Source organism: Temnothorax americanus, unplaced genomic scaffold, assembly GCF_048541705.1.
Source record: "Temnothorax americanus isolate GAGA-0224 unplaced genomic scaffold, ASM4854170v1 Scaffold5, whole genome shotgun sequence".
Taxonomy (NCBI): domain Eukaryota; kingdom Metazoa; phylum Arthropoda; class Insecta; order Hymenoptera; family Formicidae; genus Temnothorax; species Temnothorax americanus.
In genome coordinates this window covers 3242763-3261960 of record NW_027509657.1, presented here as the reverse complement: position 1 = coordinate 3261960, position 19198 = coordinate 3242763, and the positions used below count along the sequence as shown (strand labels likewise).

Sequence of the window (19198 nt, the reverse complement as noted above, 5' to 3'; positions counted from 1 at the left end):
TGGTAGATCATTAATTATAGGAAGATAGAAACCGATTCTCGTTCTTTAGCTCAGAAATATCGTGAGCTTTATTTGCAATTGTAATGTTCGTATATAAATAACAAGTACGCGTCGATACACGTCAGCCCATCTTTTTCTTTTCTCTAGGATCATCAATACGAATTAAACCGGCGTTAACAGAATGCTTTTAAGAGCACATGGCGCTTCCGTCTACCGAGTCATCGTTATGATAAACGAGCAGCTTAGTACCTTCCCGTTAATTTCTTCGTTCCATTATATACCGTCGGTCTTAGTAGCGATAGACGTAGTTCTTTGACAACAGATGCAGTTGTCGGCAGGACACATTATTCTCTAAGACATCGGGACAGTTCATATAAAATCTAATTCAAATTAATTTTCTTTCACATTTATAAAATTACTTATATGACATTCAAGAAACTGATTTTTATTAAATGTAAAACTACTATATAATCACCGCTTAACATCTATAATTGAGTTGAAACGAATGAAACGACTAAATTCACCATATCATGGAACTATTCTGAGAACAGACGCGACTGTTCGCCGAGAAAGACGCTCCAAGATATCACGGTGTCCTAAACGCGCGTTCTCCGTTCGCGTGAGGCCACGATCGCACGGCACTTTCGGCGCATCTCCGTCGCTTAAATTCGGGAGCTTCTCGCCTAGGCGACTCACGTTTGCGGCGCGCGGTCGAGGCGCGAGATAGCGGCGTCTGATAGCGCCCGGCTGGAAGTCGCATTAATTTTCCTCGGTCGACTCCCTCGCGCGATGCTGCGGTACCGTCAGCTCCCCCGCGCATCGCGAGAGGGGTGGCTGGTTCATGAAATGGGTACGCAAGGGACGTCTCTCCCGCGGCGGCATTTAGGTAAGGTATTCACGTAACACATAAGCAACCGCCACGCGCAACCCACCGTGTGCACAGAGATAAGAGCCGAAGGTGGCATCTTAGGCGGTGCTCCGAATAGAATTAAATTCCCCGGAGCCATCGCGACTCGGGTGGGAGGGAAAGAGAGAAAGAGAGAACGCGACTCGATATCGTCGGGACGATATCAACAAGAGCGGGGATGCGGGACAAACTTCTCTCGTAGAACAGATAGACGGATAGATAGGGGGAATAAGGGGGCGTGAGCGGAGAATGGCGTACGTTGATAATTCTGATGTGGCATATATATACAGGCAGGGTTACAGAGTCACTGCCCAAAGAGCACCATCGCGAATGCGGTTTATCTATAAGTCGGTTAACTGTCGTTCAGTAAAGCATCTGAGAGAAATTGTTAAATCATTAGAAAATACAAAATGCCATGTTTTCGCTGACTTGGATATCTATATATAAACTGTATCAACAATTTGTTCTTACGAAAGCTTCGTTTCGTGAGAGTTTCGACAGAGCGAAATTACGAGAACGTTTAAACAGCAGTTGATTCATTTTGTATATGCATGGTCCCGACTATAAGTTAAGGAATTGCCTAAACGTCCGTAAAATCTAAATCTCCCGCACTCTCATCTCGCGAACCTCCCTCCTTTCGCCGTGAATATGTACACCATGCCAAGTTATTTCAACAATCCTCTGAATTTATCGCACATCCAATTTGTCAGGCCAAGGCCACCCTGTTTCAACAATTCCTGAAGAAGTATTACCTTTTCTCATCTCTCACCGTATTTTCTTATTCTTATTTTCGTATGTGTTGCTCAATTTTGTAAAAAAGAGCAAGATAAATTAGTATCAGATACAGATGAGAGATATGCTTCATAAAATCTTACATTTTTAATACAACTTAGATTTCCGAGTTTCAAAATCTTTGCTTTTAAATATTCAAATTTTCGAAGAGCTCTACTTTTTTGTATTTTTAATGTACAATTGTGTCGGTTGCTATATAAAGAAAGAAAATTGTTATTGCGATATGTTCATCAATATTTAGTTATTATATTGATTGAATGACTTTCCAGTAATTTTTAAATTTTTGCTTTTACACGTTGCTTGCTTTTGAACAACATGGATAGTGAATTTTAATGGAAAACCGAACGTGCGGCCAAAGCGGCCGGAAGGGAATCGCGATGATTCTGTGAAATATGGCTCAGGAGCGAGCAGGTTTTCGGTGGGGCTGCGTTAATGCTGGATGATTGATAAACGACCTTTTCTCATCAACTGCATCGGCTGCATATTTATCACTATGCAACCCCGACAAAAACGCGCGTGCACTCGCTCCATGCAGCCGCGTCAGCGATGCGAAAAGCGGATGACATTACTCCCTTCGCGCGAAGCGCAAAGCATGGCATAAAAAAAACATCAAAAAGTATAAGCTTAAATAAATAATCATGGAGTATGCTTTTACTATGCTAACGAGCTCATATCATATGAATGTTATATCCAACGATGCAATTAAAAAAATTTCATAATTTCACCTACGATTTACTTTTTTTTATTTTATTCATTTTATTTACTTTATAAATATAGTGGAGAGAGAATATGTACAGAAATTTGTATAAAACATTTAATACAAACTAATTGGCGAAGAGTTCTAAGAATATTTTCTTCTGATTTATTTTTAAAAATAAAAGAGCAAATATGCCAATTTTCTTGTAATGTATATCTAGATGATATACATACGCAGATCATGTTCGCTCGATGACATATTAATTCCCGTGTAGGAGTCAATCGAGCCGAAGTACACGCGTCATGTATAAGGTGTCCCTTTCGCGGACCCCCACGTAACAGATACAGCGTCGATGTTAAAGTGCCCTTCGACGAACTCACACTCGGCGCTAACAGCTCACGCGTGTCCGCCACGTGTCGAGCGTCGCCGGCTCGCCCGCTCGTGCGTTTAACTTGGTCGAATTAGGCAACACGAAACTTGCCCTTTCTGGCCGATTTGCAAAATAACATGGGCAGATGGTGACAAAGTGAGATTCTCACGCGCGACGTATTTTTCTACTTGAAGATTTAGAACGCATACCAAGCGAGGCGAATTTTCAGTTTATGCGCGTTACAGTTTAGTGAGAATACTAGTCGGAGAGAAAAGATAAATTGGTGATATATGAAGGAAACAAACGTGACGCGCGAGGAAAGAACTTGAAATATATCATTTAAATTAATTAACGTGTTTTTTTTTAAATATTTGTTTTTAAACCTGCATAGATATATTATTTGAAGTTTATTATCTTTATTTCTAAGAAAGAAGCAATTTGTAATCTATTGAAATTTAAAGTTTATAAACGAAAAACATTATAAATATGATGTTGATGTACATATCTCTTTCACTTTCTTGTCACTACACATCATATTGTGAACGAGAGGAAAGAAGGAGGAAGTAAAGCTTCTCCGCGAGAATACTGTTTTACGCGAAGCGAAGCAGAGGGGCGTAAAATGGAATTAGAGATCGGTATATCGCCGTTTCTCCGAGTTCGCGGGGAATGGCACTGTATGATCGGCAATAAATATGGTTCATAATCCAGGAATGGCTGCGCCAAGATACAGAGACGTTTCGTAGCCGCCCCGCCGTGCGACGCGTGTCACACGTAACGTCGTCGTAATGACTCTTTCGACTTTACGACTCTGAATTAGGATTAGACTCGGCTGTATCGCATGCTGCACTATCTGCTGCACATGAGACGGGTCGTTTAATTTATTCCGTGCATGAACCGAGCTGAAGAGAGTTATTGCCGATACAATCAAGCTTATCAAATCACCGAGATTGAGTCCACCATTCTGTTATTCATTGCCGCGGAAATGAATTTTGGTGCAATATTATATAATTTTTCACGATAATGAAATGCATCAATGATTTTGTTTTCCAGAGATATCTAGCGTTCTGTGACGAATTTAAGATCTATCAAAGAATATTTAAAGAATTTTAATGTAAATAAAGAATTGTAGTGTTAAATAATTTTAAATAAAAATTTATTATTTAGCGTCACATGAATATAACAAAATAAAACAAAATTCCATTCAAAATGGACAGTGATATTTTTTTATTTATATCTATATTATCTATATAGGTATGAATGTAAATTTGTCAAAATCTTCTTAATTCTTCTTCGGATTTATTTATCGACACCTGTCGCTTTTCTTAATCCGATTTGCAGTATCTGTGGACAAAAGATACTTTGTTTTTGAGACACTCTGTGTATAAGATATAAGAAACTGAGATGTTCTCTTCCACAAATACTCGTTTGCGAATCTTCGCCGGGCGCGGGATAGCGCCAATCGAAAAGTCATTACAACTTTTTGCCGACTCAATCAAGAAGTTAATGTCCTTTAACCTCGCGGCGTTCCCCTTAGGATTTGTCGGGATCTCGGGAATCGCGTAAGAAATCGACGGCTCTCACATGCCCGGTAAAATAGATCACCGGCGTATGATTGATCGCCTATTGGCTTCGCGGCGGGTTTTTGCCCGCTGCACCTACTTGTATCGGAAGTTATTTTTCCGGCATGAAACTACGATGCCATCTTGACTTATTTCGAGGTTTACGTACGTAATCTCACAAGAATGATTAGATAATTCGCAATGGCTCATATTTCAATAATTGTGCACTCGAAATGCGCAAACGTAAGCATCATTTTTAAATAATTATAAATAAGCTGGGAATCTTACACAGAATTGAAAATATATTATAATTATATAATTATGAAAGAAAATGATTAGTAATACTATAAACAAAAATAATATAATATGTAAATGTGCGTAAAAAGTTACTTCTTGGTGAGCTTATTTATGTAATTGATAAAGCTTGTTTGAATGAAATTATTTTCAATGTTTCTATCGTTCGTTTTATTAAATAGAATTTTTACATATTTTGTATGCGCGTTTTTGAAACGACTTTCTTTGCTGTTGTCGGACCTTCTCTCATCAGCAGACCTGGGTCGTCTGCCGAACGTCCAATATAGTCACGAAACGGCTATAAAAAAGGAGCGAAGATCGGGGCGCGGGCGTTAAAAATATTCAAGATCGTTTGTCAGGCTGAATTACAGTCCCCCGGTCGTATCCTCTCCCCGCCGTCGTCTTTGCCACCCGGTTCGCCACTCTGGCAGAACGTGATTCTGCGGTACGCGTTGCGCAACGCGGAGAGGGTAAGGCAGTCGGACGGAGAGGAAGGGGGGTGGCAAAAGCCCACGACGACGACGGCGGCGACGGCAACGACGACGACGACGACGACGACGACGACGACGACGACGACGACGACGACGACGATCCCGGGCACATGTGTCGAACCTGAAATATGTAGGCGTGGTCTGGACGGTGTTAGCAGACGCGTCCCGACGAGCGAATATGTTCACCCCGTTGCTACGCTCCACCCCCGTATAACGCTGCAGACACTGCTATTGGCCAGTGCCACCCTCGTCGCGCCTCTACCTGCCACGCTCGCGCTACCCTCCGCGACGGCTACCCCTAAATACGGGGGATGCGCGAACAGCACCCTCATTTTAACGCGAACCGCCGATACGGCACCGAGTGTTCGCCACTTTAGTGCGCCCCGGACTGTACACCAGATCGGTGGGTCCGTTAGGGGGTGTTAATTTTGCTTTTTGTGGTTTATTTTGGACTCGCGTGCTTGCGAGGATCGGTTTCAACGAGATAGCCTTGTGAAAAAGTGCAGTATGATGCCTTAGAGAAGATCGAAGAATATCCATCCTGAGGTATGGGAAACGTGGTCCAATTAGTATAGCTTACAAACCGCGTGTGTTTAGAAGAAAACACTTGCCATCATAATCTGGTAAGTAGGTACTGTTCTGTCACTTATGTGCTTACATATAACGGAATACACAAGTGTCTAAAATAAGTCATACATTTTTTCTAGAAGCCTTATTTATTTCTTTTTATTACTTAAAACGGTACTCTAATTTGTAATGTCATTATGGATAGTCATATTACAGTTCTTACTTATATTAATAAAATTTAGTTTTGAGTCGCAATATAAAAAAAGGACTTGTATAAAATAATTATTGAAAGAGATATTATAGGAATAAATTATATCACACATATCAATAGCAAAAAGTATAGATTGATAATAATGTTACGATTATGTGATTAAGTATGAGTTTTTACTATTATACTATCAATCTTTTGGGTAATAGTCTTTTGTTACAAACAAAAGAAATTTCTAAATTTAAAAACTTTTTGCTAACACAATTGTATATAAATTACAGATTATAATATGGACTGTATATTAATTTATAATATATGTATCAATATTGTTTTAAAATGAAATTTGGAATGGTAGCATATTTTACCTAACGCTTTATGTTTATAAAGTATTGCACTTTCATTACCAGTATCACTTTAACTTTCATAATGACAATTACAAGAACATTTGAACTTGATGTTACACGCGTGAATAAGAAGAAAACGTGCTTAAATTTTTCTCAATTATTTCGACAAACTTGCCTCGCTCCGATTTATGCTTCTCGAATGTAGGACATCTGGGCCGAGTGTATCGAATTTTGGTCGATCAATCACTCCGAATCGCTGCAACGTTAGCACTCACTGTCCACTCACCGTCATTGTCGTAGGTCGATCATCCGGAGCGAGCAGGATGACAATGGAAGATCGCACGGGTGGCATCGACCGCGCCACCCCCGCGACATCGACGCCGGCCACGACGGCATTAACGTCGGCGTGCCCCGCGTCCATTAGCGACGTCACGCCCGAAGCTTCGTACCCCCTTCAACGAGCTAGCAAGCGCTCCTTCGATGTCGCTTTCCTCGTAGCGCCCGATGAGAACCTGGCGCGTCGTCAGCACGAAAAATTGCGATTGATAACCGGACGGAAGGACCGTTCGCGAGACGACATCTCCGTGGACAACGTTTTGGATACTGACAGGCTGCCGCAAAACCTCACTATCAAACACTACGACAACGAGTCTGGCGGTGGTTCAGACAGAAGAAGATTGCTGCAATGCACGGAGAACTCACTCAGTCCACCATACGTATCACCCAGAACCTTAACGCCAACCTTGCCAGGGCTTTCGCCAGATACTGACGGGAGGAGATACGCGCCGACCGGCGGTCGGCTTCAGAAGACCCCGAGTCCGCCTATCTTTGTTGGCCATCATCAGTCTATGCTGACCACCTGTCCGGAATCGACAGATTCTTCGATCTTGGCCTGCCCGAAGGTTTACGAGACTGGTATCTCCTGCGCGACCGATCGCCACGGGGAATCTCGCAGTGCCTTCACGAAGGTAAATCTGGTCGGGCAGCGGAACGGCTTCAACGACGACGGCCAAGCATCGCCGAGGTCATCGATATCGCCGGATGATCGCGCGAGTTATCAAAGCAGCGTCAGTCCGCCGGTGGTGTCGTTGCCCGGTGCGACGAGCTACAAGTATGCGCCGTTTCCCACCAAGATGGCGTACCCCTTTCTGACCATGGGAGCAGAGGCCGGTCAGACGGGGCTGTTGGAGAACTTGAAAATCCCGCAGATCGCTCAGCCGCCTAATGTGCCCAGTCCGAAGATGCCCGCTTTTCGACCGGATCTTCCGCCAGTTTATCCCAATCTTTCCTACAACCCCATCTCCGTATTCCCACCGATGGCGGACGCTCTCGCCAGGCCGAGATTCCTGGCTACGGCCGCCGGGGTGGCCGGCCTCTTGCCGCCGTCGTTCGCCGCTCTGACTTTACCGGCGCAGAACGTCTGCGCCAAGTGCAACCTGTCGTTCCGTATGACTTCCGACCTGGTCTACCACATGCGTTCTCACCACAAGAGTGAGAGTGCGGGCGAGGCTGCAAGGAGGAGGAGGGAGGAAAAACTCAGGTGTCCCGTCTGTGATGAGAGCTTCCGCGAGAGGCACCATCTCACTAGACATATGACCGCCCATCAAGATAAGGAGAGCGACGGCATTGTTGACCAGGTCGAAATCAAGAGGAGGACTACTACTGTTCACAGTAAGTGACGACGAAAAATGCCGATCGAAGCCGATATTCTAACGGCTGGCTATTCCTTTGAGAACTGAATTGGTGCGCAATGAGACGTAGCAGATTATGGAATTTGTGATAACGGTGAACTTGTTGTCCATTTATATCTTATTAAATTGAGAGAGAAACTGAGACATTACTTCTTGCAAAAAAAATGTTTGAGCTATCAGAAATATATAAATTTAATATTATCGTGTTATCACACACACACACACACACACACACACATATTATCATATTCTCAGTAATTTTGGTTAAACAAATTTTCCACATCTTTTTCATCGTGAATATATGTAATGTGCAGATTTATAGAGGCATTTTTTATTTAATAAGTATCTGTTTGCTAATTTTTAGAATCGATTTTTTCTCAACAAAAATATCGATCGATTAAGTTTTTAAGCTATGAGCGATTGAAAACGAAGACTTTCTCGGGAATTAAATTTCAGGAATGCAAGTATATGAACAATCTTGTTTTTTATTTAATTTGAATAGATTCAAGTGGATACATTTATAATTTAAAGATTGATTATAACATATATTCTTGTTAAGAACAAATCGATTTGAAATTGAATAAAAAACTCAAAAAAGGGCTGCTCCTTGAATCCACACTCTGTATAGATGTATACTATTGCGGTATTTACATTGTATACGTGTATAATAAGAAAATTTTAATGTTTACATAGAACAATTAATATCTACGGATATGTCGATCCATATACAAAAATACTCTAGTATAATTTATGCACTGCGATGAAGACATTCCCTGTCTAGTCAATATTAGGTAGGAACAATTTGTAAATAAATTTAATTCATTAAAGTAAGTAAAATAAGAGTTATCTGTGAAGAAAGAAAGAAAGAGAGAGAGAGAGAGAGAGAGAGAGAGAGAGAGAGAGAGAGAGAGTGCGTATGTGTGTGTGTTTGGGGTAATTGAATTTGATCAATTTAAAATATCGAAATTTATAGTTTTTAGAAAATAAAGGAATTATTGAAACATTTTAAATCATAATTCTTACATTCCTTTAAGAAAAAGGTTGAAATATCAAATAGAATAGACAGACTCTGAGATGTAATTTCGATTTTCCGCAGAAAAATATAAAAATTTAAGCTATATGATAATCTACATAATTAGTATTTGGGTATTTGATTGAAATACACATTAAAATACACATTAAATTCATTAAATAGACATTAAAATTCTAAAGTACTTTTAAACCTCACTTTTAGACTTCACATATTACATCCGTTTTTATATTTGAGTGAGACAATGAGTATTTGATATTTCTATCTCTTTTTTTATATAAATTCTCAAAATTTTATAAATTTTAAAATATATTGAAGATTGTTCATTATTTTAAAAATAAATAAAATAAACAATCTAAAAACACGTAGCTCTGGACACGAAACCAACTGTAGTAAAAGTATCCTAAAATCATGCAGTTATTTGAAAAGCAGCGTGCTAAAATTGTCAGAGATAAAATAATCGCAGTCGTATTTCGATATACTAGCAAATTACATACGGTCCATTCGAACGACTCTATTTCCACGATGTATTGTAGAAAGTAAAATATTTGCTGCGTATTTACAGCGGCAGACAGGTGAAACGGGTGTAGTGGGTGCGAATGTGGCGATAGTAGCAGCGCAGGGGGGCGGTCGGGGATGCGGAAGGGTTGCGCGTGTTGCGGAGGGGTGGTGCAAGCGTGTAAAGCGCATTTCGGCCGTGTGTACGGAGGTGAGGGCGGCGTGGTAATAAATAGATCGTAAACCGTAACCCGCGTCACACACAAACCGTCGGAGCGCGCATAATGGTAGGAAACAATGAATGCCGTAATCGGAAACAGTGCCGGTTTGTTATCTGCCATTTACACTCCATTTAACTTCAAACGGCGAATCGGCCTGCGCGCATTCGCGTTTTAAATACAGCCCGGTTTCCAACCACCGTCGAGAGCCGCCCCCACCATCGTTTTCCACCCCCGTCGCACTCCCACCGACGGTATGCGGCTTAACATAGGGTTAAGCTGTCGTCGAGTGGCTTAATATTGTCCGAAAATTACGTGAATTATCGCCTCGCGCATCCCGATGTCACTGGAAGAACTGAATCCATACAGAAGTAACATTTTAATCTGCATTTAAAAAGTAAAAAAAAACAAATTATTATTTCTGATTAAATTAATCGTTTAGTTTTGATTCATATTGCGATTCAATATAGTGGAATTTCGAATAGGGTTATTTATATAAATCTCGAGGAGAAGGCGTATCATTAGTACGACCTATGCAGTATTCTGTACAGCAATAATCACAGTAGCGTGTAAATACAGGTAGTAAAACTTTTAATACGAAAGAGAATGCGTTTATAAATTATGGAACTATAAGTAAGTTGGATGTATCGATATTGAAAGAAAGGGACAAACTGAAATATCGTATAGATGTTTAACGAACGATTCGATACATTCTACAATTGTCAGAAATATTATCAGAAATAAAATATTGACAGAAATATTAACTAAGTAAGATATCGCAATGCGTGTGTGTGTACGAAGTTGTTTTAAGATTAAATGTGATATATAAGTCTGTATAGTAAACTATTAATCTCTCTTCATTATAGAGATATCGATGTTCTGTTTCGTTTTATAAGAATTGATTTATCCAGATATCACGTTGTATCACTTTGTTGTAAATATCACATTGTACATAAGCACTGTATGTAATCTAGCTTGTTGTTAATTAATAAAAGAATATCCGTGATAATTAAAACTATATATATAATATTTTATATCCTCTTTTTTGATTTATTATTTGCTGATAGGTTATTAGTTCATATATTTATATTAGTTACTAATAAAATATTAATTGGAATTTATACCTACATATATTATGGAGTATATTTTTATATTTTTATTATTATTTATATTGTTTGTGATAAAAACATCTTTTTACACAACACAGATACGTAAAGATCTTTTTATATATATTTTTTAAAACAATTGTTCTTAATTGATTTTGTTGGGCACGATACGAGTTCACAATGACTTTCCAGATATAGAATCGATCTTGCTCTTTACTTCATCGACGTCGTCCATCCTCCTCTTGTCTCCTCGGTGCTAAATCACCGAAAGCCGATTACGCGGCAATAGATTAATTTCTGGCCACTCAGAGACCTTTCCCTGACATCCGATTCGCGGGTGCCGAATCGATTGTTATTTCACCCTACGTTCGAGTAAAATAATACATAAAACATCAAACAATCTCTCTCACATATTTATTTGAGTAAGAGTTACAAAGAATTTTTAATTATAAAAACGGTTTGTGCATCAAATGTCTTTGTAGTCTTTAAACTTTTTAATCACTTTAATTTTTTAATCACACCTGATATTAAAATATTTGCGTTAAAATATAATATGTATATCTCAATTATATATCCCAATAATACAGTTTGAAATTAAATATAAGAGAATATTGTGATGTATAATTGCTGTTGTGATATAATTGGTAAGTTACGTTAAAGTAGAATTATACATTAACACTTATCGCATTATGTCGTTTTCATGAGTTAAAGCAAACTCTTTCACAAAGACAACTGGCTCTTGTCTCTTCTCTTGAGAGAAAGTCATTGCAAAATCCCCTAAACGGGTAACGTTAAGCTCGTCGAAACCGCGGCCAATACGACAAACAATCTCTTACCGCCCTCGTTCCGGCTTAAGCTCGCCCCTTCACCACCCCTGAAGTAAGTGTACTTACCCTCTGCCCAAGGTCCATAAAGATAAATAACATGGAGCACCCGAACCTCGTAGTTGTATCCCTTACAGAGCGATGAAGGGATCCCTGAGGACTCCCATCATCCCTTCGTTCTTTTCATCATTCCTCTTTCTCTTTCTCATACTTTCTATCGTGGCAAAATTCTTTTCTCTTACTTTTATCTTTTCTTTTTCTTTTAACTTATTCTTCTTCTGACTTTGATTCTTTTTAGATTAGCAAATATATTTCTCTATACAGTCTTAATAAACGTAGATTTGCGAATTTTGTTTTCTAAATTTTAACTTTATTTAATAACAATCGTTTATTTTCTTTACATCTATGATAAAAAGATAACATTCATAAAAATAAAGATAATTAGTAAAATAAGAAAATTGATTATTATAAATTATTTGAGAAGCAAGAACAAATTAATGAAACAAAAGCCTTACGAGATCGGGGCCCCACGCTTTCATTTAAATCGAGCACCCTGTATCTGTCTTCCTCTCTCGCGATCAGTCCGCTGCTCTTCTCACCCTTGTTAGCGATACTTCCCGTGGAGAATCGCGCGCATGCTTGTTCTGTCAGTGAAATAATGACAATGTCATAGCCCGGGCCCGATTCGCCACGGCACCCTTGCCACGTGGGCGACGATTGGACGCGGATATGCTAATATGGCGTCCGTTCCGAGACATTAAGTTCTCGGTTTACCGATTCTCGCCAGACGAGCCGCGTCTTGACGTCCACATCACCTTCCGCCATTGTGCCTTCAATCACGGGATACGCATTTTCTTTGGGGATCTCATGGGGTCTTCACAAGGGAAGACATGAGTCATTGCTTGCATCCATAGAATTTGATCTATAGATTTTTCTAACTTGGAATTATTTTTACAAAATTTTCAAAATTAAGTTATACATATATATATAGAAAAGAAAGAAATTTTAAATTAATCGTATTAAATTGCATTATTTAAATGTAAATAATATTGCGAAATATTGCAATATGCAAAAACCGATTAACTTTATTCATTGTTGTTTTCAATGTAACTTCTCGATTTTTAACTAATATGCAAACACAACGATTAATCGAGTCTCGTGCATCGCTTTTTGCCTTAAGTACTTGTCTGTCCTTTATCATTGGCCACCCCGATTCCCGTTTGGTCACGGTCTTCCGGTACGATTATGTAACTTGACTGCGAACACGCAGCTTACATCGGTCTCACGATGCAGCCGGTTACAGCATTTCGGTGTCAATCAGGCGTCGCTAAACGATTTCGTTCGCGCAAGCTAGCACTTTTCTAGGGCATATGTTGTGATTTGCTCGTGGAGCTTCGCACGTATATTCGGTACGCTAATAGTGCCTGTGAGATCTTTATATTACGCTTCTGATTTAAAGCATCTGTCGTTATTATCTTCAGAACTTTCTCTTAATTTGAAAAACAAAAGATTCAAGAAATTTGACAAGAAGATTCCTTTTCGAGAGAGTGTTTCCATGTACTTTTTACATGTCTGATAAAAATTGGAAGTGCTTTTCATCGATATCATTAAGAATATAAATGAGTATATTCTCACATTTGTTTTGCGCTATCTTCGTTATATATTTAATTAGGATCAAGAGAATATTATTTCGCTCGCTGGATGAATTTTCGGTCACGGGTTTTCGCAGAACTTGACTGCTCCCGAAGCGCAACGGGCTTACGGGCGATCGAAGCTCGCGGTGGCAACCTTGAAACGTTGAAGCGGCGAGCTGTCTTGGCTTATTTACGACGTACGTATGATGAAAAACGGAAGCAAGCTCCGGTGCGATCGTGCGGCCGCCCGGAGCGGATCGTCCGGCCGGCGGAGGGATGAAAGGGGTGAAAGGGCCAGGGCCTGCTCTCTCTTCTGCCGGAGCACCTTGATTTACTGTCGACGATATTTTCTCGTTGGTGCTAGTTGGCGCCTACCGCACCACCGCGCCCGACAATGGCGGGCTCGCTTGACATTTTGTTTCGAATTATTGCCCGCGCTCGCGCGGCCGGCCCTTTCTATTTCGCCGCTCCGACCGCTCCTCCACCGAGCGCGACAATGCTCTATTTTATTCTGCTCTATTTTTATTCTGTTTTGCCTGTTTGCGTTTTTTTTTGTCGCGTTATTTTTCGGCAGCCGCTTGCTCTTTGTTGCGCCGTCGCGGAACGTCGACGCGTATCCGCTCGAATTTCGCGGCTCTCGTGGCACAGATTTATCATCACAATTACGCAGGGAATAGCCGCGCGAACGATCTTCTAAGTGCTAAGAGTAAGTGCGCAAATAAGGCGCCGTTGTATATATACATATGTGTAGATACTATGACGAGAAAATAAATCTTCTAACTTCAAGATAAATTTTAATAATAACAAAATCGTCATTTTTTGTGTTACAGGTACACGAGTATCTTCTGTAACTGAGCTTCTGTGTGTTTGAGAAAATGAATGACCAGAGTAAGCCGTTGCTGTAAGAAACGCCCGTTTTAAGTCTTTAGTTTTCTTTCGGTGAGTCATTATTTAATATATTTCTTTTTATTAATTTTAATTGCTATTTTTAAAGAACATTTAAATGTGTTTCCCGCGAATCAATTGTAATTTTTTCCATTTTTACTTTTTCTCTTTTTGGTAAATCTTATAATTTTAAGTAGTTTCTTTGTGGTAATTGCGACTTTTGGAAAAGCAAGTTGCAACCTTCTTTCATCTAAAGTGTGAATAGAGAAGATGAGAAAGAATTATAAAGAATCAATGGCGTATTGGTACACTAGTATATTATAAAAAACTATAATATTCATATAAGTATATTTATACAATCATATAATCGTATGATTTTGAGAAAGATATGTGAATATTGTATAATGTATATATTGAAGACTCGAGTTTAATTCTCGCGTTATTTTCCTTTGTATAACCAAGCGTATATATTCGTATTCAATCAGCAGCTGGCGTGGCACGAATTTCTAATCTGCGAAGATCCATTTTCGCGAATAACGGCGGAAAGTTAATAAAGGGAACCGCATCTTTTCTCCCTGTCTCTCTGCCGTCGGATCACTCGACAATGGAAAAAAAGACTTTCGACCCTGCTTAAATATGTCCGACCGCAAAGCAATAAAATATCTTTATCTTACTCGTGCCATTACCCCCTTGATTCGGAGGGTTCCAATTTACATTCCTATCGGGGGGCTTCGGCAAGATAAGTCCATTTAAATAAATTAGTAATGCTATCTCCCGCGCCGCGGAGGCGTAGAGCTGGGGAGGAGGGGCGGATTAAACAGTATTTTATCAATTTTCGCTGCGATTCGTTACGCGGCGCGATGCCACTCTCCATTCAAAACCTCGTTTTGATCGCGTGTTTTCGCGCGTTACGCAACGATGAATCACGTTGTCTGAAAAATATTTAGGGTGACCGCATTGTTACCAATGTGACCAAAGATGGCAAAAAATGACGGAACATAAGAACACTGGTTACTTTGACATAATATTTTATAAAATATAAAAAAATTGCAATATATATTATATCGGTACGTTTTCGAACTGTTTACAGACTGCATTTTTTCTTCGTGTATGAGCGATACGTGTAATGGATGATAAATACAAATCTAGAACGGAAAATGTGCCACGATAACTTACAGTTTATTATAATTAAAGTACAATATAGTCAACATTCCGTATCTTTAGTAGAATCGGAAAGAATGCATCGTGCGAGAAAGAGAATGCAGGGATAACACACGTTTAATTTTTCAAAACGGACCGCACGGCGAGCTTTTTCGCGGGCCGTGACGCCCATCTCTACACGCAATTGCCTTTTCCCTCCGTGTGTTGGCGTGTGTTGGTAGGACAATATAATGGGGCATAACAACGGCGTTAACACGCAGTGGCCGACCCCGGACACGACCCGCGACCCACCCCGAATGAAATACACCTCTGATAATTACTAGAAATTAATGCGGCAGCCTTACACAGACCGCCCATTGTGAGCGAACGGCGTGCGAGTTTAACCGGCGGTCGAGTTTACGCGACCTTGTATTTACCTGCGTTAGGGGTGGTAATCGCCACGATTCTAACACCAGATTAGCGAGGCTCGCTCATGTTAATTACCTCTGCTCGCCAACGGGAAGATGGAGCACGCCGGTAAAATAGAGGAAGAAAGGAAGAATGATAATACAGAATGGACCGTGCAGTTCAAGTCTTTTTTGTCATATATTTGGAAATCTAAACATGTGTTTAATGACACGTGTGTTTATTAACTTTTAATGAGACACGTTTTAAAGTGATTAAATAGAATAACTGTAATTCCATTTGAAATAAATAATGATTTTCCAGCGATAGATATCGAAAATGAGATTCGATGAAAAACATATAACATCTATGAATAAAAATTATATCTTTATTTAGCTAAAGATAAAGTTATTTAATATTTTGTAGATCAGTGTGTAGGTCGCATCTCTTTGTAGTTGAGAATTGATGAAAAAGTGTAATTAGAAAAGAGAAAACAACAGCGCAACAGTGACACGGAGAAGATCGTAAAATCAGAAAATTAAAATTGGCGCCGACAACGAAGCCGCGGCTGGACCATCCGTTGTTCAGGGCGGCGCGGCGGGGGTGGTTTTGCACAGGAGGGCACAGGCGGACTACGGTGGGGTCGCGGGCGGGGACGGGATGTATTAAAGCTGCGGCCAGGACCATAGCGGAGCAGATAGTTTAATGTGAATTTATTGCGATCGAGATATCGCTCCGGCCAGAAAGCAGAGTCGCGTGCTACGCGCGCGCCGTTGAGCCGATAGCCGGCCGCGGTAATGCTCGCGATGGCCGGTCCATTGTGAGCGACTTCAAACTGACCCCAAATCGCTCGAAATGAGACCCAGGCGGGCGGCGAGGCAGGGAGACATCGAGGGGAGATCGCGGGGCAACCGTTTTTAAAACGGGGAGGCGCTATCGCGGTATCGAAGTGCCCGGCACGTGCAGCGTCTCTCCGGGGTTGCGCGCGCGATTTGTCTTCGGCAGATTTTCTGCCGCGACAAATTTGCGTCCCGCGCGCACGCTGGCAAACACCCAAACAATATACAAAAGCCCGAAAACTGTCTAAAGGATGTCGGAATCGTTGATGCCCGAACTCATTCAAGTTAGTCAATGAATGTAAAATTGACGATCAGTTGAAATTTTTAAGGGAGTATTATAAAAAACGAGAATGTCTTGCCGTCAGTAAAAGATAGGATGAAATTGTTATATTTTAAACTTTATATATACAGCAACGATTTTGTATATAAAATGAATTTCACAAATAATCAATTTTTTCAGCATTAAATATATCAATGCAGCTAATTAATTTTAGCTTTCTGTTGATGTTATAGTTACTGCTACGATTCAGAAAGAGATATTTATTTACCGTGTAACTTTGTTTTGATGATTAGCAAATTAAATGTGAAGAAATGGGCCGACAGTTCACTCTCGCTCCGAAAATTTTAGTTCATTTTTAGGAGATATCTCTGATCTCTAGAAATTCGTGATTCTTTTGTAACCGGAAGTACGATTTTATTCCCAGCGACGGTTCTTGAAAGATCCAGGCTTTCGTGACTCGCGATTCCGCCTCACCGGCGCCCTTTCCGCCTTTCGCGTTTCTTGGATCCGCAAGTGTCTTCTTCAAATGCGGCCGCGTTGGACGTGCCCCGTGATCGTATATCACATTACTTTAATTCATATGGTAATTCACGCGGCTCAGTCGCTATGCCGGCTCGCCGAAAACTTTCGGGACAATACGAGGGACAATGCCGGAGGGGGGTGTGTGTCAGCGGGGGTGACAGGGGAGGAGGGGGCACCGGGCACACAGAGGTAGCTGCGGAGGGTACCAACGGGGCCATTGGAGGTGGAGGAAACGGGGGGGAGGGTTCGACAGTGCGAATGCGATATTGAATTCGCCCCCTGGCGACGTGCCTGTTATCGACAATGTCCGACCGCTGGACCGGAAGCCATTTGCTCGCTCTGTGACGAAATTTATGAAAGTTTCCAGCGCTCTCGTGGTGGACAATTGTCGGTAAGAGAGACAGAGAAAGAGAGGCAAAGGGGGGGGGGAGAGAGAGAGAGCCCGTCGGTCGCGCGCGTACGGTAGAACGTGCGCTAGGTGTCTGTTCATACGAGCATCGTCGCCGGGAACATGTTCCGCTCGTTCCTACACTAGTGTTATGTCAGAGTGAGGGAGGATCATCATCCGGGTGAAGAGTTGCTCACGGGTTTTTTCAAAAGGAAAATTTTTGACATTTGGGATGTTTTCAATATCTGAAATATAGACGTCAAAATTAGTATATAATCGTGGAAAAAATACGATTATTTTTTGATATTGTTAATGATATTAACTGTTATCTCGCAGCTCTAGAGCATTCTCTAAAAAAATATACGATTGTTTTTGTAGTTACGTATGCTGTTATGTAATACCATGTGAAATTAATATTGACATCTGATTTAAAAGGATAATTTTAAGACTCGAGAAACTGTCTCGTATAAAATTACCTTTTGGCAGTTTGATGCATTAAATAAAATGCAATTAATCTTTTATCATGCACGTGTTTTAGATTAATTTTTATATTCTTAAAGATTTATCTCCAATAGAATGTATTTCATACTCATAAATCTTTTGAAAACTATTTTATATAATTCCACGGAATAATCTGAATCTTTCTGAAATGTTCTTTATGAAAATACGCGAAATAAATATATTAACGATATTATTTACAATTTATATATTTTTATAATTTTTATATTGTTCTGGAATCATTTTTGCAATTGGTTTCAAGGAATTCACAAATTATTGCACAATTCTCATATTTCATATGGAATTGATTCACATACAAATCAATAACAAGCGTAAGATAAGAAATATAAGTTTTAATCAGAGCGATTTCATAAAGATCGCGTAATTATGACGACGACGCGACGATTCGTCTCTACTTACATACGAGACCAAAAGTCGCGGAGTAATCTCGGTAGCGGTTACTCCGCGGCGAGCAATCATAGACATGAATTTCCCATTAAGGGATGGAAACCGCGGGTCAATCCGCGACGAATCCATATGCCGACAAGCGCGCTATCCAATCTGAAAGTGGCCGGTTAACGCAAACAGCTTATGCGCCATACGTTGCACGCGCATATATACCTACACATGCACATGCCATCGTGACCATCGTGTCTTCGATCACGAGCTATGGAAACCACTGAGGGAAATGAGTATTACCGCTCATGAATTTCTACGTTCTTTCTCTTTCTGGGGGAACGATAACGTTTCGATCTCGTTAAAAAAGTTGATATTTACTTCACTTTTTATTGTCGTGTTTTCTATGGATTTTGATGTCGAATAAACAGTTGGAAACGATTTAGAATAATAACGGAAATATTTTTAATGAAACAATCATATACATTTTGTTTTATGTGACGAAAATTGTCATTATCAATAATGGAAATGATCTCTTTTGAAAAAGTGAATTAAGGGGTTTTTCAACTTAGAATTTTAGATTAATTCGTTCTTTCTAACTACGCGATTCGAAAG

General features: G+C 40.2%; 1 protein-coding gene and 1 long non-coding RNA gene across 2 annotated transcripts in view; both read left to right on the top strand.

Moving 5' to 3' along the window:
* LOC143904228 (uncharacterized) overlaps positions 1–17404 on the top strand; it is a 43026-nt gene extending 25622 nt beyond the window's left edge. Inside the window, exon 3 of the long non-coding RNA XR_013258871.1 lies at positions 14061–17404. This is a non-coding gene — a long non-coding RNA (uncharacterized LOC143904228). The remainder of the gene's footprint in view (positions 1–14060) is intronic.
* LOC143904087 (uncharacterized) lies at positions 5461–10665 on the top strand. The gene is made up of 2 exons (XM_077418367.1): positions 5461–5733; positions 6530–10665. Exon 2 carries the CDS (start codon positions 6553–6555, stop codon positions 7906–7908), a length of 1356 nt encoding a protein of 451 aa, XP_077274493.1. The 5' UTR covers positions 5461–5733; positions 6530–6552; the 3' UTR covers positions 7909–10665.
* Positions 17405–19198: the final 1794 nt, after the last annotated feature.